Raw genomic sequence first — 27,122 nt, 5'->3', positions numbered from 1 at the left:
TGGGATTTGACAGGTAGGTTTTGAGGGGAAGTAAGGTTGGACGTTGAATGTATAAGTCAATAGGCTTGAAGTCATATAGGGGGATGTGGGACAAAGTGTTACGGAGTTGCAGGAGTAATTGCTATGTCGGTCCGAAAAAGTTTTAGCATGAGAGGTAGTGAGGGATTGGGGAAATATGGTGGTCGTTACAGGTTATTTGGTGCAAATTGAGGAGAAGTGAGATTTCCTTTTCCATATAACATGTCAAATTCATTACTCCTTCGAATTCTTGTTACATCCACCGACACTTGCACGCTGTTAGGTCCCAGTTGATACGTTCGATTCTCTCGGACGCGCGGCCCACCATGTGGGCGGTATAAGGGTGTTCAAGGCAGCAGGCCGCTACGACGCACCGCCATCCAGGCCCTGACGGACGTCATCCGTAGCGATCCATCGCTCTGACCCCCCACGTCGTAGGTGCCTGGCCCTGTCGCCCCCAAGAAGCGGCTCGGCATTGGCAGGGAGAGGGGGGTGCTTCGCCTCCTCCCCCCACACAGAGAGTGGGGGGTAGTGGCCCTGGGCACCATGCACGGAAGGGTCCCCCCCTACCATCAGGAACGCGCGGGGAAGAGAGAAAGATACTCGAGAGGACAGAGAAGGCATGTGGGAACACTTGATGATGGGAAGAGGAGCAGCCGGCGATAGCACCGTCCCGCCGCGTCACTGTTCGCTGCTTCTTTAGTGGTGCGCGATGCCCCGCATTGCTCAGCAAAGCTCAAGGCGAACGTGAACGCACACCACCGGACGAGTACGCCTCCCCCCTCGCCTCTCTATGCACGCAATATCCTTTTCCACGCCGCCTATTCGCTCTCTGCGCGCACGGACACCTTTTCGTCCTTCGCCGCTGCCTCGTCACTCTGCTTGGGAACATATCAGTCGCCGCTTGCTTCAGACTCGTGTGAGTGCGGCTCTCTCAGCTGGTACCTGCGCTGGCGCATGGCGTGTTCGCCGCGTCTTGATCCTCCTTGTTGGTGCACCGCTGGGGTGGCTGTGAAGCTCGTGGAACCACAACCTCACCCCTGATGCTGGCGGCCCTGCCCGCGACCGATGCAACGCCTCGCTGGTGCCGCGCAAGGCGTACTCTCCTTTACCACCAATGGCGACAGAGGCAAAAAGAGAGGGCGCCGCTCCGCGGTCGAGATGCGTTGCTGCACATAACGCTGCAGCCACTCCCGCTGCTCAGCGTACACGTAGTAGACTAGCAGCTCCTCCGTCTCGCTGTCCACGTCAAAGAATGCGTTGTGATGTAGCTTCTGCTGAAGCGGCGCAGCATCCTCGCGGCGAATGTAGATGGAAGCACACCCCTTACCACCCCCCGCGACGCCACCGTCCGTATCGTAGTGGCACTCCGCGCGGTGAATCATGAGATCGGGGTGAGTGGCGTAGAAGAAGCGCACGAGGCTCTCAGTGCAGCCAACGGCCTTCACTACCTGGCCGATGAGCAACTTCGCGTACGGCCCCGGGGTGCGACAGCGCAGGCAACTCTCGCAGACGACGTTGTGCCTTTTACCGCAGCTCTCGCAAGCCCACCGGCTGGAAGCTGCGAGACCGACCTTGGGGAAAGCCAGCAGGTCTGCCTCATAGGGGCAGTCGACTTTGCTCAGGTCACACCGATAGATAATGGGGAACATCCGCTGGTACTGCAAGAAGCGTTCCGTGATGTGGACAAAGTTGTTTGAGCCCGTACTGTTGGCGAGCTCCATCACGTGGAACTTTGTCCACATCACGTAGCTGTGGACCGGACGGGGCGCGCTTAGCTTCGCAGCAGCCTCACCGTTGGACAGCACGTCAGACACGGCTCCGCTCGCAGTACTGCGGCGGCAGTGATGGCGGCGATGGGGACGGCGGCGAGAGAAAGATGATGAAGCAGTAGATGACTTGCCGGCCGTTTCATCCGTGGAGGTGCCAGTGAGCGACCTGTGACTATCGCTGAGCATATTATCCGAGTCGGTGCGGTGGTGTGTCCGGGGAGAGACGCTGTCCAGCTCCAGTGGATTCGGCGGTACCGCGCTGCGCGGCTTCGCCAGCGATGTTGGCTGCGCATGAACAAGTCGACCAGTGGAACCCCAATCGAGGTGCTCCTCCTCCGCAACGTCTTCCATGGCGGCAAAGGTTGCCAGCTGCTGCAACGCGCTCGGGTCGCTGTTGGCTGTGATGATAGTGCTGAGTGCCGCGAAATGACTGTTCATGGAGCTGTCAGAGAGGATGGTGAGTAGCAGTGCCAGACCAAACAGGAAGCGACTGTACTCGGGCACCGCTGGCCCCTTCTTCCTCTGCGGCTCCGACGCTAGATGCAACATGGTAAGAAGCGTGCAGGCAGGGAGCAAGTTTGCCTCAAATGGGGGCGGAAAGGATCGCAGGCGCTGCTGAGGAGAGGGGGTAGTGAGAACGACGAGGCGCTGATGGGCAAAGCAACAAGAAGCAAGGCTGGTGTGGACCACGAGAGAGCGGCGGTAGCAAAGCGCGCACTTCAGGAGTCCACGCTACACGGTCTGGGCACTACGTAGACGAGCCAAGAGTGGGAAGGAGAGAAGTGGTGACGAATGAATGGGCGCATAAAGCGCACGCTGCCACGCGATGGAGGATCCTGAAGGGCGGACGAGAAAGGAGTGGAGGTTGCGGGACACCGTGCGATGGGTATTCACGTGTGCTCCACTGGCAGTTCAGAGGTTTGATGCACAGACGCACGCGCGGGTGGAGAGGAAAAGGCGAGAAAATTGGAAAACGTTCAGGACATTGTCGCGGGCAAGTTGCAGCAGCGGGAGACTCCTAATGGCGGCATCGTGGAGAGGCGCACGATCGAGTGGGAGAGCGCTGGCGGAGGAACATCAGGAAAGGCGCACCGCTCCTCCTCAGTACCGATGTGCGCTAACTTAGGCTCGCTTCTCCCCCCCCCTCCCTGCCCCAGCCTTCTATCCCTGATGCCCCCTTCATACCTCCTCTTTGTATAGAAGAGAAAGAGAGCCATAGGTGGGAAGAGGGGCGGCTATGTCACCTCCCAATGGACTGCTGCGCGTGTGCATGAGTGTGATGTGTGCTCGCTCATCTTCTCCCTCTCCCTCAGCACCCGGTCGGTGGGAGAGGAGGGGAGTGCGTAAGGGTTGGGGTCTTTTCTCTCTCGTTCCTCCCGTCTTGGCGGGAGTTAGTGGATCGTAGTTGCCCTCGTGTCCATCACTGGACAGCGTCAGTATCCCCTCGGTGCACACAGCGCCCTCGCCCATGTCCATAGAAAGAAAGAGAGAGAGCGAGACGTGCGTGTATGAGCACATACTGATACCTCCGCTCACCGCGGACGATGGCCATCTGCCAACGGAGGTCCACCGACGTGAACAGACGCAGCTGCTCGAGGCGAAAAAATGCCCGGACTCGACACACCGGAGCACTGGCGCACCAGAACCCTCCCCCTCATCCTCTGTCGAACATTTCTGGTAAGGCCTTCTCGCATCTCTTGTTGCCTCGCTCTGCTCTGGTCGACTCAGGTGCTGACGCCGTCGAAAGTCTCGCACGGGCTGTCGCTTGCATCCCCCAATGGGATGGACGACTGCACCGGTGTGCTACCCCCCATTGCGCATCGGCTGCCGCGCCGCACTATGCAGCTTCTCGCACAGAAACTGATCGTAGTAGCTGCTGCAATAATCTATCCAGACGCAGTTGGACTCCATGCAATCCAACACCTCCACCACCGCAGGATACCGCGCACGCAGCGCGCTTCGCTCCGACACAGCCGCACTGTTCGAGGAAGTCCCCGGCGAAGAGGACTTCGAGGAACACTTCCTGGATGAGAACGAGTCCGTCGGCTGCGAGCTGTCAGCGAACTCCACGCCCTTGTACTGCTCCACGCTCGCTGTGAGAGCAGGGCTGTGCACGGATAGGCAAGCGTACACCAGCAGCTTCAGCTGTGCAACGACATAGCCGTTAGCGCACACTTCAGCGCCGTAGCGGAGAATAAACTCTAACGTGTGTCGGTCAGTCATAAGCTGCCGGTTTGACAGCAGGTGCGAGAAGAAGCACGAGTTGCGGTAGAGCCCCATGACGATGGACGACTCGAGAACCGGCACGGCGTAGAACACTTTTTCCATGAACGGGAATGCCGACTTCTGGTTGAGCGCGAACACTGGGGGAAGGACGAGCTGCAGGACTCTGCGTCGCTGCTCTGGACTCACCTTCGCCATTCGCGCTACTGGTACCGGCATCGCGCCCACCCGCTCCAGCTCGTCGCGGTTCAGCCGCAGCAGCTCCACGGCAACAGCCGCGGCCGCTACCCAGTACGTCAGCCTACCCTGCGTGACGAGGTGCGTCAGCGCGATTGAGCCGGCTTCAATGTGGCTGGGATCATCGATGTGAAAGTCGCCGGTGAGGTGGCAGAGGTGGCTGTGCAAGTTCGTGCTTTTCGCGCTGGATCCCCCGCCCACACCACCTGAGGGGTTGGTGTAGGTGGCGTCGAACAGATCGCTGCTGCCAGGCTCGGCCACCGGAGCAGACGAGAGTAGCAGCCCAGAGTGGGGAACCGAGGAGGCGGCGTACCCCAAAATCGACTCGTTGGACACATTCAGTACTTTTCCCGGCGAAGAGGTAAGCTTAACGGAGCCGTGCGAGTACGAGTTCGCTATGTTGCCCATCGGCGTCGCCGGTGGTGCCGACACATCACGAAGTGGCCGCACCACTGCCGCAGGCGGCAAGGTTAATGGCAGCGAAGAGCCGCTGCTTCGAACGGTGGCAACCTCTGCAGAAAGCGGGAACCCGGCACTCACACCTGAGTCGGAGGGATGCCCAGGGCTGGCGGAGGTGCTTGTGTTTCTAGGGTATGCGACACCGCTGCCAAACGCCTCCTTCCCAGTGCCACCAGCGGCGGTGCTGAGTAGGCTGCTGGATGTATGGAGGGACGAGTCGTCAGGTGACAGCAGCGTCGCGAGCGACCACTGCGCGGCTTTCTCTGCCTCCTCCATCACCGCTGGGTTGTTGCAGAGACACAGCAACTGCAGGATGCGGAGCACGAGTTGACGAGAAAGGTGGGTTGAGCTCTGGAAGGACGCCGTATTCTCCTGGGCGAAGAATGACAGCGCACAGCGCCGCTGCAAGGGCACGTAGAGAGTGTTCACAAACTCCTTCACGATCGAGTGGCAGTAGTGCGACTGCACCAGCTGGACGAGTGTCATGAGCGCCTTGGTGACGAGTTCCCACAAAAACGAGTTCATGGCGCCGGGTGTGCTGGTAAGGTGCAGCAGCCACTCGAAGAAGAGCGTGCAGCGATCGCCGGTGTCACCGGGCTGATGGCCGAGCTGCGCCTTGGCGAAATTGATGAAGTGCATTGTGGTGATCATCCGGTCCTCCTCTGAGAAGAAGGCGATGAACTCGAAGAGGCGGCGCCACGTCGCTGCGTCGTAGTCGCACTGGAAGAAACCGCTGCCGCCTTGGTTGAAGTAGCACGGGCCACTCAGTGCCCCAAAAGGGGGCGACAACGGTGGGGTCTGGTAGGGAGGGGAGGAGGTCACTGCCCCCGGCACCGCTCCAGCCTCAGTACCGGCGTGGCCATGCACCGCTGCCGGCGGTGTGAGAAGGGCCCCTCTCGTCGCCATCAGCGTAGACGCAGATGTTGGATAGGCGGAGTGGTGCTCTACCTCTTCGAGGAAGATGAGATGCATATTACTGTGGCCGCTCGGCGTCCACTGCACGGTGCGCAGCGGAATCGAGAAGGATGCGGGGAAACGACGGAGCGTCGTCTCCGGCGTCCACTCAAACGATGCGTGGACAGGAGCGGAGAAGAGGTCAATTACCGGTGCATTTTCTCTGCTGCGCTGCTGCTCGAGGTACTCGATGAGAAGGCCGTGCCGCTTGCTCGGAGATATGTATTGCGTGATCGTATAGGACTCGTCTGGCCCCTGGTAGATGTAGAGGTAGGGGTGGCTCACCGTCTCCATCATGCGAAGACACGAGCAAATCGCCTTGAAGTGCTGCCGCTGCGCCTCACCACTGCATCGCTCCTCTGCCGTGTCAACGATGCAGTCACCGAGGTCCTTCGCGTTGATCGCGCGTCCGGCGAAGCGCATCATCAGCAGGTGCGTTGCGCGTTTCAGCCATTCCACACCGATGATGCTGAACAGCATCCGTAGCACGCACGCCCCCTTGCCATAGCTGATTGCGTCGAAGGAGTCGTAGATACGTCGTGGTGCCGGGTTACAACAGTCAACCGGGTGCGTCTCGCGCGGGTCAGCGTCGGCGAGCAGCGCGCCACTCATTATGTTGCACAAGAACTCGTTCCACAGGCCCCAGCCAGGGAAAACGGCGTTGCTGAAGAAGTACTCAAGGTAGCGGCACATACCCTCCTTCAGCCACAGACAGTTCCACCACTCGATGGAGATCCAGTCGCCAAACCACTGGTGGCAGATCTCGTGGCCAATAAGCCGCGTCAAGCGCTGGCGGCGCTCCAGCGGAGTCGTCGAAGTCACCACAAGGTAGTCCTTCAGCAGGTTGATCATACCCCAGTTCTCCATGCCAAGCACAGAGAACGCCTCCACGCCGACCACGTCCAGCTTCCTCAGCGGCAGTCGCACACCGAAGAAATCCGCAAAGAAATCGACGGCCTTAGTGGCCAAGTCAAGCGCAAAACAGCCGCTGCTGCTCGGTTCTGTGTGCGGCAGCACCACTCGGCACAGCACTCGTGAGCGTGGCGAGCGCTGCTCGAGAAAGGTGAAGCGACCCACGTGAAACCCAACAATGCAGGTGTGAAGTGGGGGGGTGATTCGGAAACGTATGCAGTGCCAGGATGCCGCTGGAGGCGATGGCTGGCGCGATGGCGAAGCGCACGTCAGCGACGCGATTGCCTCTCCACGCGGGTCGTCGGTGTCCTCACTCATGCCCTGCCGCGCCTGCACGACGTATGGCAGCGATGTCACTGTTATGTCCGCCTCAACTTCCGTGTTCGACAGAACCGTTTGCGCGGCGGCGGCGATGACAGACAACTGAAAGGTGGCTTGAATCGCTGGCTCATCAAAGCAGGGGTAGAGCCGGCGCGCTCCAGTCGGCTCGAGGTGCGTGCTCAGTACGGTGGCATCAGTGGGGCTGGAATGGAAAAGCCCCTCCATTTCGGGAGGCGTCTCGATGACGCCGCCGAAACGGTCGACAATAAGCGTGAAGGTGTCACCCACCTCACTCGGCAAGCACTCGGCGAAGGAAAGCAGCACCGTCTCACTGATGTCGATCGTGTTCAAGCTTTGGCACGCAACATAGTGACCCTCCTCCATCCGGAACGGTCGTTGACGTGACATCTCATCACCAAGGTGGTGACTCGGGTGAGCCGGCAGGACAGCGTCGCCAAAGACGCTAGAGGGGTCCGTGGGCACAAAGACACGTATTGATGACGCCTCAACGCGAAGGCCCAGTGCATGGAGGATGAGATGGTGAAAAGGATGTGCGGGTGCCTCGAGCACACGCAGCGTTATGTACACCGAGCCAAGAAAGGCGCTGTGCTGCGCGTCAGGCTGAAACTCCAGTGCGTAGTGCTGCGGCAGTACGCACGACGGCATTCTGAACGCCGGCGACAGGAGTCCCTCGAGCACCGCCTCCGGTACAGGAGGCAGAGACATAGAGGACGACATGCCCACCATCAGCGACTCGACCACAAGAGGGATAAGCGATGTCGGTGGCTGAGTTCGTATGCGAATACGTAGCGCCGCCCTACCAATGACAGAAAATTGTTGTTTTCAGATGATCTACTCGAGCCGCTCTGTGCTAACCCAGCGCGACATGCGCCCTCAGCACTGTGAAGGAATGACGCGGAGGCGCGAAACCGAAAAGGGTAAACGAAGGGCACCTCAGCACGGCAGCGCACCACCACAGCGATGGCGGGGGTGCAGGTGAAGGCTGCAGAGACAACCCCGCAGCACCCGCAGCGACGACTACAGTCGGTAGAGCCCTAATCAACGCGCGCGCGTGCGCCTCGCTGAGGGGGAGAGAAGGGGGAGACGGAAGGCCAGCGCGAGAAGGGAAGCGGGAAACAGAAGTAAACCCACTGTGACACACGCGCAGAAGGCCCTCTGCCAGTCGAAATCCGGCAGCACACGCGGCCGCAGAGAAAATGGCGAACAAAGAAGCCGAAGCGGGGCTGTGGTGAGAGGGATGAGGTGTACGAGACTTGGCGGTGGCGCCCAGTTCGACTCCTTGAAGTGGTTGAGAGAGAGAGAGAGAGCGCGCGCGAGAGAGAAGAGGGACAAACCAACAAAGTTGTGAAGTATGCGGAGGGCGGCGAGCGGACACGACGCAGTTAGGAAAGTGACGACAGCCAAAAGAGACACGTCGCCACAAGGCGAGGAGGGCAGAGCGAGCGAGTTGCTGCCGATGCCAATCAGCAACAGCAAAGTGAAGAGGAACACTAAGGAGACGCAAAGACGGGCACACGCATGTCTTCGCACAGAGCGAGTGGCGAGTCTGAGAGGCAAGGAACAAGACGAGAGGAGGGATGTGGGTGAGACAGCACGCACAGAGAGAGAGACGAAACAGAAAAGGAGGGGAGAGTTGAGGTTGCAAAGCGAGAACGCCGCGGCAGAGTTCGCGAGTCAGAGTAGGGCGATGAAAGGGGGAAGTGAAAAGCCCCTAGAGAGGAAAGAGAGAGCGGAATGAGAAGCGGAGGAAGGGGAGGATCTTAGAAAAGAGGTGAGAGTGCGGTGTGGGGTCTAATGCCATTAATGTGGCGCGGGATGATGTCATTGGCAGTCTGATGCAAAACCTAAAAAAAAAAAAAAAAACAGAAACACAGGCGCCCAGCAAAACGGACTCGAAGCATGCGGGGCACGGAAGACCGCCAGCAGCAAATATGTGTGTATGGGTGTCCTCCTGGGCTGGAGTGTCTGAATGGGCCTCTTTAACAATCCTTCAGCGTCCGCTTGCCCGCTGCGTACGTCGTCTGCCAAACTTCTGAGGGAGTGACGACAAAGAAAGAGGGAGCGAGTGGAACAGATAGTGGGAAGGAGAGACAAGCAGAGACTGTACAGGGTGATACGGAGAGAAGCGACTAGAGAGCTGGGGAGAGCCAGTGATAGGAATTAAGCAGATCCGGAATGCATTCACATGGACGTGCTGGTGTAGGGTGAGGAGATGGGCGAATGGCGGAACGCCCAGTACTGGCTTGCTGGGGGGGGGGGGGGGGGGAGGCTGGCATGCAGGGGTGTGTTGATGCATGCAGAGCAAAGGAAGAAGGCATGAGGAGGTGGTGGATGGCGGCAGGCATAAACTGAGCCACACGTGTGGGCTTCGCGACTGTGCATGTGAAACGCAATCGGCAAGTGCGTGCGTCTCTGGCCGCACATGTGCGGGCCACGTTCCTTGTCCTTCGCTGTCATGCTCCGGCGGACCACAGTACAGTGCAGCGGACAGCAGCGTCGTTGAGGGCAGCTCCAAGCAGGTGCACAGCAGCACCACTGGAGTAGAGTACCATTCGGCGAAAGTGCTCCATCGCTCCTTCTCTCCCTCTCTGTTTTTCTCTCTCGTCTTCATGCGCAGCTTCATCTTTGGGGAGTAACGCTCATGTTGAGAAGATGCGACGCGAACAGCATAAGCGAAGACCACAACACCACAGCAGTCAACACAGTGCCGCCCAGGGCGATAAAGGAGATACGCACTCGCACACAGGCCTCATTACTCCTCGAGAAACCTACAGTGCGCGTGCGCATTCGCATTCCTCCTGGGATCCGCTCCGTGCCTATGCATTTGTCAAGCCTACAGGTGATCACCGCAGCTCAGCCAAGAGCACCGCGATACTTCGTTTCTTATAGTCATACTTCGCTGTGAGCTCACCAAGTGCCTGCAGTTCCACCACAGTCGACACTGTCGCCGACGCACACTCAGGGCAGAAGAGACCGGTGCGTGGGGTGAACCTCTTGCGTAACCACTGGGCCACCTCCAGCTCAGCCCTCGCGCCAACCGCGCTATTTTCACCGGTTGAGGCACCCCCAGCAGAGGTAAATGACGAAGTGAGACTCGACAACTCGCTATTCCGTGGGTGTCGCAAGAGGCAGCTTGAGCAGTAAATGTGCCCACACGGCACACAGGCAACGGGCTGGGTATATAGCTCCAGGCATAGGGGACAGCAACAGGCGCTCTCAGTGGCGCTCTCAGCCACCTCGATGCAGCGCGCCGCAGCCGTGACGCTAGACCTGTACACAGTGAAGTCTCGCTGAGTGGCCTGCAGCGCGGCCTGTGCCTCCCGCGCAGCCACAACAGCACCTAAGCGCTCTTCTTTTGCTTGTCCAACGTCCGCTTCGAGTGCATCGAGGCGCTGCCGCCACTTATCATCTCTCTCAGCGGCCTCCGCGCGCACACCCTCCAGTCTGTCGGCTGCAGCGCGCATGGATAGGACGTGATGAGCCTCCGCCTTATGCACTGCCTCTCTGCTGACGAGTGCCGTCCAATCCGCAGCAGCGGATGCACACAACACAGCACGATTTGCATCTTCATCCTGCACATGACGCCGCACACGCTCAAGCAGCACCGCAGCCGTCACACAACGCTGCACCGTAGCAGCCTGTTCGCTCTGAAGCTGCGATGTTCGATTCTTCCAGTGCCTGCGACAGACATCTGCGCGTGCTTCCTCCTCCTGGCACACGCAGTGGCCACGGGTGCACACATGATCAAGTAGAAGTTGTAGCATAGCCCTGGCACAGGCCTGTTGCCGCTCCTGATACTCTTCACACATCTTCATCCAACGCTGCTCACAATCGCCCACTGCGTCGGAGATGGCAGACCGCCAGTATGTCTCAACTGACTGCACTTCCGCAGCGTGGTCGCGCTTCACTTGAATGAGAGCGGCCTCGCTGGTGCCAGTCTGCTTCTCCGCTGTAACGCGACGTTCCTCGGCGACTTTTATGCGGCCCACGAGATCAGTTCGCACTTGTGCGAGTTGCATTTCATGCGTCCGCTGTGCAGCACTCTTCTGCCTCGTCCAGTCGTCGCGCATGGCCTGCACCTGCGACTCATGCAGGTCTTGGAGACGCTTACGTTCTCCCAGCAGAAGCTCCTGTGCAGCCTTCTGCCGCCACCCGTCGCACTCTCTCGACTTCTCGGCCATCGAAATCTCAACGGCATTGCACAAGTCGACGAGTCGTGCGTCCGCCGCATCACACCAGTCCAAAACGCGACGCGCGTGCAGAGCCGCCGTCACCTCCCACGAGGAATGGGCCACCGTTGCCGCTGCTTCAGCTCTCGCCCTCAGCAGACGTACCTCATCAAAGGTCCCCTTAGCAACGGCGCGCACCTGCAGCGCACCGAAGAGAAGCGCACTTCGTCCTGTCTGCTCCTCCTCCTCTATCGCACGCAGTCGCAGGTGGAGCATCTCTCCAAGAGTATGCTTCAGCTCCTCTCGATCGCGCTGGATTTCGGCCTCGGTGAGCGCGCGTTGCTGATCAGCTACTTGTGCAGCGGCGACATACTGGCGCGTCGCCTCTGCCACCTCACAAAGCCACGGGTGCACCAGCTCCACTATGGTGGCAGTCGACGCCTGCGCTGATGTCTCCAGCAGCCGGCGGCTGTCAGTAACACCACCTGGAACCAAATAGGGCACAATCTGCGCGTGGTGATCGGCCACTAACTGCGCGACATCGCTGCAAAGTAGCTGCTGACGCAGCGCTTCATGCCGAGCATCGATGGCGGCACGCTCAGCGATAGCAAACGCGTGAAACTGCGAAAAGGCCGCCGCCTCCGCCTGCAGAACCTCTCGAAAGCCATCCGCGTGTAACGTGATGAGTCCGGTGATGCCATGTTGAAGTTCGCACGACGACTTCGCCGCCTGCAGCTTCGCCTCTAGCTGAGCGCCCGTGGCCTGCTCTTCCAGCGCCTTGCACCGCATATCTGCTACAGCGCTCTCCAGTTGCCGGATCGTGGCTTCGTCGTTGTTGACCTCAGCCCCACGTTGCGCTTTTTCCAACAAGCGCAAGCGCCGAAGCTCGAGCTGCTCAGCGTGGTGCATCGCGCTCAGTCGCTCAAAGTTTCGTTGAATTGCATTCACGCTGTCTGTTCGCTGTGTGAGATCAGCCTGCAGCTGCATGATGATGGCGAGCAGCTCTGCGCGTGGAGTCTTATCCGTGATGACGTACGGCGTCGACAACGGTGCTTTGCTGGACGACTTGAGCACCGCTACATCACACTGGTGGCTCGTCGAGCTGACATGGGAAATAGGGGAGGCATCGCACGCAGAGAGAGTCGTGCTCTGCGGCTGTCGAATGACAGGCAGTGGAGGGCACGAGTTGGAGTGGGCTGTGGTGGAATCACCGCCACCTTCGTTTCCATCAACCCCCCTGGCACGCCTGGCGGCCATCATGCGACCAAACGCGCTGCGCTGTGAGTTTGGCGGCGCATTGCTGCCCGGCTGCATTCACCGTTCTCTGATCTGGCTGTTCTTACTCAAGTTGAAAGACAGTGAGACGCATGGGGAAGGAGTCCTCGCTGCTCTGTTGCTTTACAAGAGTGGCGCAGTGGCAAGACCGGGTAAGAGAGAGAGATGGGCAAGAGGGGAAAAGAGAGAGAAGCCACAGATGATACCCATGTGTTGATGGGCAGTGGTGCGGTACGGACTTAAGGAAGTCCCGCCACCAACGCGGAGGGGGGGGGGGGCAGATCTGCTCGGCGTGTGCCAACATGCGAGAGCAGCATTGTGACTTTGCTTGTTTGAAGAAGTTGCGTATCCGTACCGATGCATGCATGGGTGGATGAGGTGTTCGGTGTTCGCGGCGTCATCGTCATCCACATGAGCGGGCGGCAGTTGCTGAAATGCACAGGATAGGAGACTCCCAATGTACGTCGCTGAGCAAGGATGTAGTAGTAGAGGAATCAGAGAAGCGTCTCCTAGCAGTTGGCTTTAAGTGTATAGCCTCTCTCTCGTACTACACTAACAACGGTCCCAGTACGGTACTGCGTGAGGTGGTGATGACAGAGATCTTCTCCATGCCCGCTCCGCCGTTACCGCCGTCTTTCCGGTCCTGCGCGAATTTCTTCTTGAGCCGGAAACCGACGAGGATGCCCACACCAATGACGGCCAGCAGCAGCGTGTCCCACGGGGTCACGATGCGCTTCTTCTCGCCAGGCTTTCCCGAGTGCGCCAGCGAGCCGAAGCGCACTGTCAAGTACGTCTGCGGCACAATGCCCAGAGCGGTTGCCCCCGCAAACGTCTGCAGGGGTACCCCAAGCAGAGGAGAGGCGAGATTTACCAGCCAGTTGGGCAAAATTGGGGTCAAGCGAAGAAATATTAAATACACGAACAAGTCAGTGCGGTGGTGGGAGACTTGGTTGCGAATCCTTGTGAAGCCTTTGCCCTTCATTAGCCGCGCGTCAACCACCTCCACAAGCGACGTACCGACGATGCGGGAGAGGAAATAACAGCCCATAGCACCTATCGTCCCCAAGAAGGTACAGTACGGCACACCCAGCAAGGTGCCCATTATGGCTCCGACGGCGGCGTTCAGCACCACCGTGCCAGGGACACAGAACGTCTGTAGTGTGAGGTAGAGCGACGTGACAAAGAGAAGCACCTGCCAGTACTGCTGCTGCGCCAGATTCTGCAGCTCCTTGCAAAACTCAGTAATCCCAGACGCAGAGCGTAGCGATGTCTCCTCGGCCCGGACAATATTCTGCACGCGGCTGATGACACTGAACGTGTCCGTGATGTATAAGAGAAAGAAAATGCAGGTGAAGAGGGGCACGAACACGCGCAGTGCATTACGCACTGGTGTCTCCGCCTGACTCCCTGCGTGAATTGCCATGGCCATGGCCTGCAGAGTCCTCGCGCAAGCGGCGGAGGTTTCACTAGAGAAAGCAGAGCACGGCTAGCGAGGTGCAGAAAGGCGACGGTGTGGAAGGGCGCAGAAAGAGTGGACATACAACACAAACATCAGACACGAAAAACCGCTGACTGGGTGGCGAGGCAACACACGGGCACCTACTCACCTAAAGCTGCACTGGTACGCACAAAACTCCGATTGAGCACACGTGTCGCGTCACGCGGAGGAGTGAAGAGAACAACGTGCCCGACGCTGTGGCTAACTATGCCTCTGCGAAAAGCTCAGAGCAGAGAAGTAATGCGGCTGAGCAGAGGGAGGGGGGAGTCACGTCCCTTGCGAGGTGGAGAAGAAAATCGCCGCTGCACGTGCTTCAGCGGATGCACGGCTGGCGGCAGGGAAGTGAGGAGGGAGTGAGTAGAAGCGGAACGCTGCGACAATAACCGCGCAGGCACGAGTTGCAAAGCGTCAGGGAGATGGAGAGCGAGGACGAGTTGGGTTGGAAGGCGGGTTCGCGATGGCCTAGAGAGCGCGTAGGGTCGATGAGACCCAAAGGAAGCTACCTGAGGCCTACTTGTGTGTGTGTGTGTGTCCTCTACGAGAGAGGCCTGAGCGACTCGCACGGATGGAAGCACAGCGAGTAGTCGGGGAACGTAAAACCAGCAGCAAGAGCAGGTAAAGAGAGAGAGAGAGAGAGCGAGAGAGACATGAGACGGTGGTGGATATTCACCACGGCAGTGTGGATACCAGCTGTACGGGTGAGGTGCAGACAAAAGGGGGCCACCTCTGCGCTCGTGAAGCTTCTTTGGGGGAGGAGTGGCGTTGGCGCCGATTAACAAGAGGGGTGCGGCGCAGGAAGTACGGAGTACCCGCTAATACACTGCGCTGCGCATCGTAGCACCCTGCAGGTCTATGCATGGGGACGGGAGGAGGATTCCAAGAAGGACACATCACAGCGGCGCAGCGCACACCACTGAGCTCCCGTTCTTCCTTCATCAGGGGCCAAAGAGGCGCAAAGAAAGGACAAGAAAAGGCGAGCTGAACAAACAAGCAACACATGTCGGAGAGAACGAGAGACGGAGAGGTGCACAACCTCATGGAATCTAGCGTGGCGACAACGACGGCGCACTGTTGTGCCCCGGGACGAGCGAGGAAAGGGGAACGGTGAAGTGAGAAGGGAAAGGGGGGGTCACAACAGGCATCAACTCGCCAAGAGGGGTCATGATCGGTGACGTGTGAATGGTACGCGAAGTGGTGCGCGTGGGCCCTCAGTCTAGCGCACTATACGGCGCCTCATACAACCACAGGCGCGCCTGGAGTGCGTTCGCGATTATAAATTGTCCTCAACATCGTAAGCGCCACGATGTGCCTTACCAGGGCGGAGACGTCTCCAAAACCCCGAACAGGCGTACACACGGCGCGCCGGCCTCCCTCGGTGAGTCGCTGACCGCTTCTGCGATACCTCCACCGAACGGGGCCTTCTCAACTCCTCAACGGAGTTGCCGCGTGCGGCGAGGAGGCTAAAAGCCCGCCTTGCAAGCGCTTGGAGAGAGAGAGAGCAAAGCAGGATAAGGGGGACCTACTCCACACCTGCACTTGAGCCCAAGTAAGCAGGGGTGCCTACGCGTGCCGCCCAGCAAACACAGTGAGTGTACCCCCTCACCCCCTCATCCACCCCTCGTGTGTGACCCGCGCAGTGTTGAAGGAGAGGGCGGACACGGTGCGAGCGAGGAATGACAACCAAATCCTCTCTCTCAGAGCGTCCACTCCACCGCGAGCAAGTCAGCCAATTCAGACGTACACGCAACCGCACCTCGTCTACCTCGGCAGCACTACAGCGAAACCCTGGTCGTCTGGGACGAGCCGCCCTGTCGTCGCCGAGTCGGGTCAGTGCGTCTCACGGGCCGCATACAGCGCAGGCTCGGCTCAGGGTTACGCTCGACACCACCGCAGCGCAGCAAGAGAAGGCACAGACAGTAGGAGTATTCGTATATGCGCTGCACCGTCGACAGGATTCGCGGTGCGCTGGTACAGTCGCAATCATGGCTGCCAGTCACTTCGGTACAGCGCCAGCCGAGTCCTCTCCGCCGACACCAACTAGTCCGCTTCTCACGCCTCCCCAGGCCCTGTGGTTCTCGTAAACTACGTCGCACGTACGGAGCTCTTTCGTTGCCTTCTCTCAGGTCCGAATCTCTCGGAGAAACGTGTTACCTGTGAGTACCTTGTGCCATATGAGCGCTGAATAGGGCTAGGGCAGCTCCTTAAGGCGGCGGCTGTTGTTGGGATAGAATGACAAGGGGGAGCTGCTGTGTGGTGTGTGTGTGCGTAGTGCGGCAGTGTGAGCTCACACCTCTCCCAAGGCGGTGCAGAATTCCTGAACCGACACTACCCCGCTGGGCAGTCTCTTGCACGCCGCTGAGGCAGCGTTGACAGAGACTGCCACAGGTCACCCTCTGTGTGTTGGAGCTCGAGCTGCGCAATGCATGCATCGAGGGGATCGACTTCATTTCGCAAGAACTCTATGATTGTTGCGCTGGCAGTGCGACAACGCCACCGCGCGGAGACCCCCACGACGCTTCTGATGCCGCTCTGATTGAAGGACGCGTAGTCCTCATCAAGTTCGGCGAACGACAGAGCGGACGTGTCTTTCATGTAGGATCACGACTCCGTGTGCAGGTGAAGTGCGAACAAACTTTCATATTAAAACCCTACCAGGACCCGCTCCGGCGTGTGGGGGGAACGCTAAGATAGCATACACAATGTGATGCGAGATCGGCCCATTGGGGGGGATGCCGTCGCATGACTGGGGTGTTTTTACTCTTCAGTGGAGGCTCAGTCGATCTCGCTTGCCAGCTTTGCGGGAGAGGGAAGGGAGAAGAGAAGCGAGACTCGTCATCATTCACCGCTGTGAGGCACACCCGTGCCACACTATAGTCCTACACGAGAGATCAAATCAACACAGGAACGCTGAAAGGGCTGCTGCGGCCCTTTAGGCGCCATCACGAGAGGAATAGAGAAGGCGGTCGCTCTCTCTCGCACCTCTTGCTCACCTGGGAGAAACTTTGGCCGAGTAAGCGACGCAGTTGTCGTTGTTGCTTACGCTTCTCTGGCAACTATGCCGCGCGCTCCCCCCCCCATCGTTCCTGCGACAACGAGGACACGAGAGAGAGAGAGAGAGAGTGGCAGCACCGAGTGAGGAAGGAAGGGGGCATCGTCCTCGCACACATACACACACGGGCATCCACCACAGCATTCGTTCTATGAAAACTAACCTGCAGTGACGAAGACCTACCTCAGTATGGGGTCTCTCTCTCAGCACAGGAGCGCATCACACAGAAAGTTTGGGCAGCACAGGAATTGGTGCCCCCTCGGCCTCCTCGTCCTCGTCCTCGTCCTCACGGTAGCGCTTGCGAAGTGCCTCGCCGAAGCCGTCGCTGCGCACCACCGGAGCCGTTTCATTGTGTCCGGCATCAAGCAGCGACTGTATGGATACCTGTATCTCCGCCACTGCCGCGGTGGCGCTGCTATTGGCGCCCATCAGACACCCAGAGTCGGAGGCACAAGCGAACACTGGGGGCGACTCTTCAAGGAACGGATCGACGGCACCGCGACTGGCACGGGAAGCGCCGCTCGTGTTCGGCAGCTCGCGGGCAACAAATCCAGCGGACGGCGCCGGAGTGGCTGGGCGATGCACATCAGACTTGTGAATGGTGGCAGACAGTGAAGGCGTCGTAGCACTGCCGCCGGCGCTCACACTGGGCGAAAGCCTTGCCTCATGGCTCGGCGAAGAGGCAATGTGCCCAGCACTTACGCGCGATCTTGGCGACGTTGAGTCAACTGGGGATACGTCCATGGCAGCATCATTCTCCGGAGCAACGGCTACGGTGCTTGTCCTTGTCGCTACGGCGTTGATGCGTGGCGGTGTGTGTAAGTACGACGAGCCCACGAGTGTGTCGCCCTCCGTGGCGGGTGCAGTGGACAAATGAGTCGCAGTAGAAGGCGTCGCCACCTGCAGGTGGGACTGATGCTGATGGTGCGGCTGCTGAGGTCTTGTCAACGATGCATGCCGCACCTCGTCAGCGGCGTTGGCGGACTTTACAAGGGGCTTGGCAAACGGGTTGACAACCTTGCGCGAAGGTGCAGGTGCGCTGCTTCTTGTTGCCAACAAAGCGCTGGTAGGTGTGTCCAGTGAACTCTGCGACGCCGGCGGTGAAAGAGCAACTTCCTTCGCAAACGAGATGTGCCTCCGCGCTTGGATAGGCAAAGCCTTGGAGTTCGCCGTCATCATTGTCGTGGCTGTTGACATCGCTGAGGGTGACGTTGCGGACAGGTTTGACGCTGTCGGCGAAGCTCGTTCACGAAGGGGACTCGTGCGGCTTTCAGTCTTCTTTTCCTTCGATTCGTCATCCTCGACCTCGATGGAGACCGGTGTCGGTGCCGCAGCCGCAGCACCGCTGGTTGCCTTCGCCTTGGTGTCCTGTGGCAACCCCTGGCCCAACAGCCTGTGCAGTAGTTCGTCCTTCTTCCTCTCCGAAACGAGCGTCTCCTTGGCGGGCAGTGCGCACTTCCGCCTCTGCTTCGTCGCCATGCGCATGTCATAAAGCGCCAGCAACTTTGGCACCAACTTCACGTGCCCGTTTGTGTTTGCGAGTTGTGCACATTTCACGACGCGGTCGTGAATCTCCATCAGCATTGCCAGCTCCATCGCCCGCGTTGTTTGCTGGCTCTTGAGCGCGCTGTCAAAGAACTGGAGCAGGTGGTGGTCGTGGACCTCGTCGTACTTGGCAATGGATGTGTTGTAGAAGGTGCTGTGCCGCTTGAGCTCGTCGCAGCGCAGCTGCTGGCGAAGCAACTTGTCCCATCGCTCCAAGCCATCCTCACTCATCGTGCGGGTCAGGGGGAGAAAGAGCGGCACCAGTTCTGTGCTCAGCCCGCTCGCCGCCGCCGCTGGGTACGACGGGTCGTCGCGGGAGTAGCGGTAGGCCAGCAGTGCATTCTCGCTGATGCCGTACACCCACAGCGCGTACGACTGGTCGACCAGCGTGCGGGGGTCGTACACGGGGACCCACGATCCACCCCAATCCTCCGTGAACATGCGCACCACACCAGCGGTGTCCACGACATGCAGCAGACCGTCCTCTGACCAGCCAAGCCACTGCAACTGATGGGTTGAGCCGTCCGGCAGCTCCGTGAGGGGCACCGTGCGCGGCGGCAGCGCCGAAGTACGTGCTCCGACGTCGATTACCTCCATCTGCAGCTCGCCGGTACCGGTGAGGGTGATGATGGCCAATGGGTCGAAGTCGGCCTTGAAACTGCTCATCAGCTTACGCGACGAGGTGCCGACCATCGTCACGATGCGCTGGCATTTGCTGAGTACCGCCAACTCCAGTCCAGAGAGGGAGAAGATGCGCAGGTAGTGGCTTGTGGCGACCGCGACATAGCGGATACCAGCAGTCATGCACCGCACCGTCTCGCCCGGCAGCAGCGCCACACGCCACTCCGACTGCGCGCCAAGAGGCATGAAGGCGTGGTAGAAGACGGAGAGCCGTGGAGCCTCGTCCACGCTGCCCTGCGCCTCGGTGGGATCAGCCGGGACAACGATGAAGGCGGCGCCGACAGGACTTAGTGCCCCCATCACGATGGTATCCCGCAGCTGCACGCGCACTGCAGGATGCGAAATGTCGTGGAAGTGGACTGTGGTGACTTCGCGGCTGCAATGGATGTACCCGACAGAGTTGTAAGCGAGATAGCAGGTGCCCTCCTCCCCAGCTGGGGTGGCGCCAATTTGAAAGGAATAGTCCTGCACCGCGAGTCCACGGCTGAGCGGCAGCGCCGAGCCGCGCTGGCGGCTCGAAGAGGTATTCGCAAAGTCGCCGTTGTCTTCTGCGTGGCCCGCCATGGACACATCGTCGTCGTGACTGTAGTGGCCCTCCTCGTCGTAGGCAGCACGTGCCTGCCCTCGTACCCTCATGGCAGTACCGTCGCCAATCTCGTCTCCGTCGTCACTGGGTGTTCCCTCCTCAGCCTCGTCATCGAGAAAACGACTACGGCCCCGTTGCCGTTCCGCCTCACGGTTGGCGTGCGCCAGTGCCGCTCTCTCATCATCGCGCCAGCGAGAGGGTCGTTCACCATCGTTTCCATGCAGAGAGGCGCCGTTGCGCTGCAGGTCCGACACAACCTTCCCAAAGTCCTCTGAAACAACGCCGCTGACCGAGGATGCCGTGGAGGTGGAGTCGACGGAGGATTCAGAGAGCGTGCCGTCATCGCTGCCATCGTCGATGAAGCCATGGTCGCCGCCCTTCGCGGGTCCAGCGTACACACTCTTCTTATCCGCACGGCGGTCCTGGCGCAACTTCCGATTGGCGACTTTCGCCTTATCATCCTCCTCTGCGGCGCTCTTAGCACCCTCATCGGTGCCACCCTCGTTCGCTGCGGCCGATGAATCAACTGACGTGGCTGCGTTCCACGCCTTTGGCGACGCTCGACGCAGCAATGAAACGCGCCCGTCGGCGAGCCCCACAACGACGTCCCCACTCGCCGGATTCACCTGCACATCGGTGACGGCGGCTGCGCTGCCTTGGGCCTCGACTCCCGTTGCCACGAGCATGGTGAGTTCACTACCCGGGGTAGAGGGAGACAAAGTGTTGTATCGCTCCGATGTATGGCGCGACATGGCTAAGGTCTTGATATGTGCCTTGCCAATGAAAAGCCCATCACGCGTGACCAGTAGGCAGGCCACTTGGGTCTTCGTGATTCGATAGGCAAGCGCACCGTGCAGGTCCGTAAAGTCCCCATCATGCAGCCCGCCAACGGCATGCAGGCGCGGTGCGGAGAGGCTGCCGTCGCTCTGACCGTCCTCCAGCACGTAGACTCGCACCTCTGTGAAGGTAGGCACCATCAGCATGAGCCCGCCTGCAGTGGTGCCGCACCACGACATGCGGTACATCGCAGTGTCCTCTTTCTGTGCGGCGGGCGAGAGGACGGAGCGGAAAACAAACGAAACCGTCGGCGCAGTGCTCGCCTCCGCCGATGTCGTGGCGTGTGGCCGCACCACGCCGAGCTCCCCGGACGCGCTGGCCATGGCGATGTATCGACCACACGGCGACACCGCCAGCGACACCAGCGGGAAGGGCACCACCAACGGAATCGTGCGAATTTGAAACTTGTCCTGCGACATGTCCAGGCACCGCAGCGAGTCTCCCGCGATGTACAGCCGGCGCCTCTCGACGTCCATGTCCAGGCAGCGTACCTCACCTGTGACCCGGCATATGACACGAGAGACAAGCTCTGCGCTGTCCAAGATGCTCTCGTGCAGCAGTATGCAACCATCGCGGCCGCAACTGAGTGCCAGCTCGAGCGTGTCGGCGAGTATAACATCGGTGACAGCCCCGTCATGGCATCTGAAAGACCACAGCGCCGCCCCCTTGGGCCACTGCTTTGTCGAATACAGCGAAACAACCCCGTCCGCACCGCCTGTGAGGAGGTGCTGTCCCCCAATGCTGACACGCGTCGCACCACGCGCGTGGGCGTCGCGAAGTGCCAACATGACGAGTGCTAGGTAGATTCACGAGATGGAGGAAACGTCTCGGTGAAAGAGGGAGAAAGATGAGGCAAGGGGGGCACACAGCGTGATCGTGGCTCTTGGCAGGGGAGGTATGAGAGCCCCAGAGGGACTTGCAGCCCTGCGGACGCGTATCGCCGTCGCTGAAAAGAACAATGGCCAGTTGTGATGCGGATGATGTTTGACTATTGTAAGAAGGGGATGCTGGCCAGCGGTGGGTGGGTGAGGGGGAGAACCACACACACAGGCACAGCAAGATAGAGAGAAGGGGTGAGCAAGCAAGTGCGGCTAGGGGGAGGCGGCACACCGTCGTGTACTCCAGCCCCTCTTGCCTCTGCTGTGGGCGATCTATGAGAGAGCTCGTGTGTTTATTGTTGGCTGTGAGGAGCAACACGTGGATCAGAGGAGCGGCGTGGCTTCTTGACCAACCTATTTAGAGAAGGGCAATGCAAAGACTCGCTATTCCCCTATCGGCGGGGCCGTTGGAGCGTTGCGTAGAACTTTCTGTGAGCGCCCTCCCGCCTGCCCAGCCCCCTTGACCTTCGGCTGTAGAGCTGTTCTATGCAGTTTCAGCGTGTACACCGCCCCTTCAACGAGGAGCACGCGAAAGGGAGTAAACGCAGAGAGAGAAGAGAGAGGTCGTTGCTTGACTGCTCAGCTGCACAGAAATAATGATCGCGTCTGGCGTCGGAGTGTGATGTGGTTGCCGCGCGCCACTGGGGGTCTGTTCTGAGCTGACCTTGGCCGCAGGAGCCCGAGCAGTAGAGAGGACGCGCGAACGTGCACGGCGTAGCTGTACGAAGCTCGTGAGTTGCCGGTTGATGAAATACGAGGGTGGAAAGAAGAGGAGGGAGAGAAGTGCACGAGAGTGGGCGCGATGGAGAGACAGCGCTTCGCCTGTGCAGACGCTAAGAAGTTTCTGTCCGAGTGCGCCTGTGCATGTGCCTCTACGTGACTCGGCAAGAAACGATGCGCGGCTCGCAGTGGCCGCCACGCGCCAACACGTGCGTCGCAGAGACCACACGCGCTGCAGGGTAGGTGCGAGAGAGACTGCGCGATCCCTGCATGACGCCCACAGTGATGCGCTTGGCCATCGGTGTGCGCAGAGGCAACAGTAACAGGCTGAGAAAAGAGAGAAGGAAAATTCATGACAGCCAGACGTTGACCAACACGCACACGCACACACACACACACACACACACACACGCAGGGAGGCAAACAAGCGACAGTAAAGAAGCCTCTGAAAAACAAACAGCACAACAACGAAAGGGAACACGCGTGGCAGAGAGGGGGGTGGGGGGAGAGGACACGGGAGAAGGCCAGAGAGACAAAGTAGGCGGTGCCACGAAGGCTGAGCGAAACGCACTGAATGCGCGAACTCGACGACACGCACACTCACGCCGGCAACACGTGAGTAGGGAAAAGAGAGCCCAGAGCGGGGGAGAGAGTGGGGGAAGAGGAGTCATTGAGAGGCGAGCAAACGAAACTCGGGAAGGGTGGCCCCGCCCCACCCCCTGCAGGGCGCAAACTCGCAGTACAGCGAAGAACCTTTCTCGGGAGGAGGAGGGGGAGGGCACTTTCCTGACGAATTCTCTACCCTCGCACACTAGTGAGTTGTACGCTTTCGAGTTCGCTGCAGGGCCTCTCGCACGTGATCCAGCGTCGTCGCGGCATCGGTCGCATTGCCTTCGCTGCTGGATGAAACGAAGGACGCCGAATCCACCGCGGGGCTCTCAGCTATACCGGAATGGTTTGGTATGAAGACTGAGGACAAGCACGAAGACGCCGATCCCGCTGGCAGCGAAGTCGAGGTGGTGCTCAGCACTGCTTCCTTTGCTGTTGGATGCCCTGCCTCCAGCGCCGCTACCGCGATGGAGGAGTTCGCTGAGCCAGCAGCAACAGACCTCTCTTGCATGTGTCGAAGTTGCTGCACAACGTGCTCGTACTGGAGGCGCATTTCGGCCAGCTCTGCGCGAAGTCGCCAAACGTCGTCGCTCGCGGAGGTTGCCACAGGCTGAGGGGCCGAGGGTCCACCATCTTTCGCCAGAGATGCGGTTGCCCCACAGTCTACCGACGTCATGCCTTTCACGGCGCCGTGATATCCTTCTCCTCCACCTGTCGTCAATGAACTCTCCCCAGCTACCTCGGCGGAACTACTCGCTTTAGGGGTGGGTGAAGGAATGCCCACTGCTGGCAGTACCCCCTCCTGGGGCTGCAGGGACGCCGCGAGCACCGAACCTGTCTGCAGCGGGACGTGCAGCGTGGGTAAGGAGGACGTCGTGGGGAACATGAGAGCTCTCTCTGGCGACCACATCTCTGCCGCAGATGACCCTGGAGCACTCACTGAAACTGCAGCCATTTTAGTACCTCCACGTAGAGGCGGCGCATCCACGCGCAAGGTTTGGTACACGTAGGTTGTACCTGGAGGCTTGGCCGGCGCGTTTGAGGGGCTGCCACCTTCACTTGGGTCGTCGGCCTTCGTCGTCGCTTCAGTGGGCAGAGATTCTGGCGCGTGTGGCGCTGTGGCAACCACGTCACCAACTGCGATGTGCTGCTGCACACGCCCTACCGCTTCAGCGCCAAGAGCCGCGTGATCCACGACGTTGTCAAGGTGCATCTCAGCTGCGCTCGCAAGCAAGGAACGCGGCGACACCTCGGCCGACGTCGAAGAGACTGACGTCGCCGTGATCGCAGCAACCCCTTCACTCTCCAAAGGGCAATCAAAGTTGTATTGGTGTGCAGCGTCGCTGTAGTGCCTTCCGCCGCTGACGTCCGTGGCGTAAGAACCCGATAAGGACCTTGAGTAGAGACGGCGGGAAAGGCTGGGCGGCGTCCCACCGCCCTTGGCGGTGCCTGCGTCGCTCTCCGTCTGCGTGCCGACCGTCACCAGTGTGCGGCGCGTGCTGCCGGATGCGCCTCCGGCAACCGAAGACATGTAGCCGCCACCGTCGAACGAGGAGGCAACGGAGGCCGCCAGCGTGCTGGTCCCCGGGCTTGGGGGACCGGAGCAGCGGCGTGGCGTCGTGCGCCGCCTACGCGGTGGTGGATACGCATCTCCGTTGTTGTTCAGCGGCGTGGCGCACCGGCTGCCCGTCTGCGAAAGAGGCAAGTCGACCCACATAGCCGCCATCATATTCGAGGCCAAGCCAACGTGCGAAGGCGGCAAGGGCACTGACGGGCGAACCGATGACGAAGCGGAGTGCACTGAGGAGGCGAGGGAGGCAGTCCGCTCGTGCTGGCGCTCGCCGGTCAGCAGAGTGCGCAGTGCACCCGTTGCTGCGTTGACACTGGAGAGAGGAGACGCCGCACGGTGGAGAGAGAGTGGAAGCGCCTCGTAGCCGGGGGTCGTTGCGGACGGAACCCCAGAGGTGAAGGAAAAGGAGCGGCGCAGCGTCTTACAGCGTGTAGGCCTTGCGACACAGCAAGCGCTGCACGACGGCTGCAAGGGAACGCCCCCGTCCGTCTCGGCATGCCTCGCAAGGCCCCTGTTGCCGCCACCGCCTTTGCTCGCGAAGAGAGACTTCGAGGTGTGCGTGGTACCACCAGAGGTGTGCGTGGTACCACCAGAGGTGTGCGTGGAAACCGTGTTCGAAGCGCGGCTCTGCGCCGACGATGATCGGCGGGGGTGAGTGGGTGGGAGTGGCGTCGGAGATGCGATGAGGGTGCCAGAGGCGGTGGTCAGGAGAGGAGAAGGGGTCGAGTATCGCTGCGCTGCCGCTACGTCCCGGCAGCCCCGATAAAAATCAGCGCCGCGCTGTTGGTGTGGTAGCGGGGATGTAGGACTGGGTAGTGCATAGTAAGGATGCACATCGCAAGACGCTGGGGACACAGCCCCTATCGTGATGTTCGCAGCGACCGTAGAGGACCTCCACCACGCAACGTCCTGTATGCGAGACGAGCCACCATCGACACGACCGCGAGGGCCTGCAGGCGCGGCGCCGGACTCGGCACTATCTCCACACCGCCCGCCGCTGGCAAGAATGCTGGTAAAGCGCGTGTGCTCAGACGTCTGTACGCGCCGCGGTGCTGTAGTGAAAGGGTCATTGACTGCACAGCCGTGCGCAACATGCCTATCACCTGAGCAGTGAAGTGGAGGATTGTGGCGATGGTGGCGGTGGCGGCGCTCCTGATGATGACCCGATTTCAGAGCACCGGGGCCATCCGCGACAAGGTTTGTACTGTCAGGTGGACACGAAGAGCAATCAGTGCCAGAGATAAACGAGGAGGACGTTGCCGAGCAGCAGGAGGACGAGCGAGAGGGTAACCACGATTGCGGCATCGACGATCCGGCAGCGGAAGACGAGGAGGATGGTGACGAGACATCAGGCGAGTGCGAGACCGCAGTGGCCACGTCGTCCTGGTGGCTGCCGTGAATCACTGCAGCGCTGTCGCAGAGAGCTTGCTTCTCCAGCACGCACGAGCTAGCGGCGGGACACGTGGTATTTCCCTCTGTATGCTCCTCCGGTGAAGGGGTTGCTGTGGCAGCCGGGGATGCGGCGTCTGACGACGGTGAAGCGACGTTCGGCTCGTTGTGTTCGGCGTCGTCACCAGCGCCGTAGAGCGGCGCGCTCGTGGCGTATGGATGACGCATGAAGGCTAAAACTGTTCGTGGACCGCATGCGCGCTAATCACCTGCACCGGGGTGCGCTTTGTGAGCGCCCTCTTCGCGAGAAGAGAAGGATCCGCCCTATGACGTTTGCGCGCCCGTATGGGGAGGGGGGGAGGGGGGGAGGGGAGGAGGAGAAGGTGAAAGACCAGAGATGAAACCACAGCGAGGAAGGGGGGAACTGTCTGTCGCTGCGTCTGTGTAGGAGGTGGCGGTGGCACTATACGACAGCAGAGCGACAGAGCCAGTAGGTGGAAAGAACGAAGCCAAGAGAAGGAGAGAAACGAAAGAGCGCACGTAGGTGGGTGGGTGTCAGACTGACTCGTGGTGGCGTAGCCCGCGCCAAACGTGTTGTGTAGGTCAACGAGCACACCTCTTGCGTTTGATGTTTGCTGGAGCGTGCGCAGACAGAGGGCAGAAGCGGCGACAGATCCGAAGGGGAGGGCTTGATGGGTGGGAGGAGGCAGGGAGGCGAGGCGAGGCAGCAGAGGGAGTGCCTGCACCGGCGCGGGGATGAAAACAGAGGCCAGCAAAACACACAAGAGCGGCACCAAGGCGCGATTCCGTCAGGCTGATGGAAAGAAGGGAGAAGCAGCGAAAGGGGGATGACGCGGCACAGACTCAAGTTAGTGAGGTGGATTGCCTACGCCTCACAGGCTTCAAGCACAGGGCGCATACATGAGGATGTCATACGCACTTTGTTTGGGGGGTCTATTTGGTGCGTGCGTTTGGGTGCACGCGTACATGTCTACTTGAAGAGAAGAGCCACTCCCGACATGATGTCGAGGAGGTAAATGCCCACACCTTTGCGGGGGGGAGGAGGGGAGGGGGCACGAGGAGAAAATGTTGTGCGCATCGTCACCGACTCGAATAAACGAAAGCGGCCTCAGACTGTACATGGAGAGCCCCGCTTGCAAGAGTGAGGGGAGGAGAACGCGTGTGAGGGAAAGTTGAAGCGCGGAAGAAATGAAAACGAGCCTCTCCTTTCTGATCAAGCCTCCCCACGAGCGCTGCGGAGAGGGTCGGAAGACGTAGAGCTGCAGTAGAGAGTGCCCACGATAAGCCGTAAGCTGCCTCCCCCGCTTCGTTCCCTCCGCCCTCCCCTCCCACTTTTGCCCTCCCTCACGCCAATACAACCTCACGAAATTCGCGCTCA

The 27,122-nt window shown here is 60.0% G+C and overlaps 6 protein-coding genes across 6 annotated transcripts; all 6 read right to left on the bottom strand.

Moving 5' to 3' along the window:
* Window positions 1–1,052: 1,052 nt before the first annotated feature.
* Window positions 1,053–2,339, bottom strand: LBRM_12_0940 (conserved hypothetical protein; the record flags this gene model as incomplete). The annotated part of the gene is made up of 1 exon (XM_001563093.1): window positions 1,053–2,339. One exon carries the CDS (start codon window positions 2,337–2,339, stop codon window positions 1,053–1,055), a length of 1,287 nt encoding a protein of 428 aa, XP_001563143.1.
* Window positions 2,340–3,593: 1,254 nt separating this feature from the next.
* On the bottom strand, window positions 3,594–7,643 carry LBRM_12_0930 (puromycin-sensitive aminopeptidase-like protein; the record flags this gene model as incomplete). Its single annotated transcript, XM_001563092.2, has 1 exon — window positions 3,594–7,643. One exon carries the CDS (start codon window positions 7,641–7,643, stop codon window positions 3,594–3,596), a length of 4,050 nt encoding a protein of 1,349 aa, XP_001563142.1.
* A 2,117-nt stretch (window positions 7,644–9,760) lies between these two features.
* LBRM_12_0920 (hypothetical protein, unknown function) lies at window positions 9,761–12,073 on the bottom strand (the record flags this gene model as incomplete). The annotated part of the gene is made up of 1 exon (XM_001563091.2): window positions 9,761–12,073. One exon carries the CDS (start codon window positions 12,071–12,073, stop codon window positions 9,761–9,763), a length of 2,313 nt encoding a protein of 770 aa, XP_001563141.2.
* Window positions 12,074–12,908: 835 nt separating this feature from the next.
* Window positions 12,909–13,790, bottom strand: LBRM_12_0910 (conserved hypothetical protein; the record flags this gene model as incomplete). The annotated part of the gene is made up of 1 exon (XM_001563090.1): window positions 12,909–13,790. The coding sequence occupies one exon, from the start codon at window positions 13,788–13,790 to the stop codon at window positions 12,909–12,911; it is 882 nt and encodes a 293-aa protein (XP_001563140.1).
* Window positions 13,791–17,127: 3,337 nt separating this feature from the next.
* Window positions 17,128–21,345, bottom strand: LBRM_12_0900 (conserved hypothetical protein; the record flags this gene model as incomplete). Its single annotated transcript, XM_001563089.2, has 1 exon — window positions 17,128–21,345. One exon carries the CDS (start codon window positions 21,343–21,345, stop codon window positions 17,128–17,130), a length of 4,218 nt encoding a protein of 1,405 aa, XP_001563139.1.
* A 1,621-nt stretch (window positions 21,346–22,966) lies between these two features.
* On the bottom strand, window positions 22,967–25,639 carry LBRM_12_0890 (hypothetical protein, unknown function; the record flags this gene model as incomplete). The annotated part of the gene is made up of 1 exon (XM_001563088.1): window positions 22,967–25,639. One exon carries the CDS (start codon window positions 25,637–25,639, stop codon window positions 22,967–22,969), a length of 2,673 nt encoding a protein of 890 aa, XP_001563138.1.
* Window positions 25,640–27,122: the final 1,483 nt, after the last annotated feature.

This window comes from Leishmania braziliensis, chromosome 12, assembly GCF_000002845.2.
Source record: "Leishmania braziliensis MHOM/BR/75/M2904 complete genome, chromosome 12".
NCBI classification, from domain to species: domain Eukaryota; phylum Euglenozoa; class Kinetoplastea; order Trypanosomatida; family Trypanosomatidae; genus Leishmania; species Leishmania braziliensis.
Note: the sequence above shows the minus strand (reverse complement) of the source record. Positions and strands in the feature narration are given on the sequence as shown.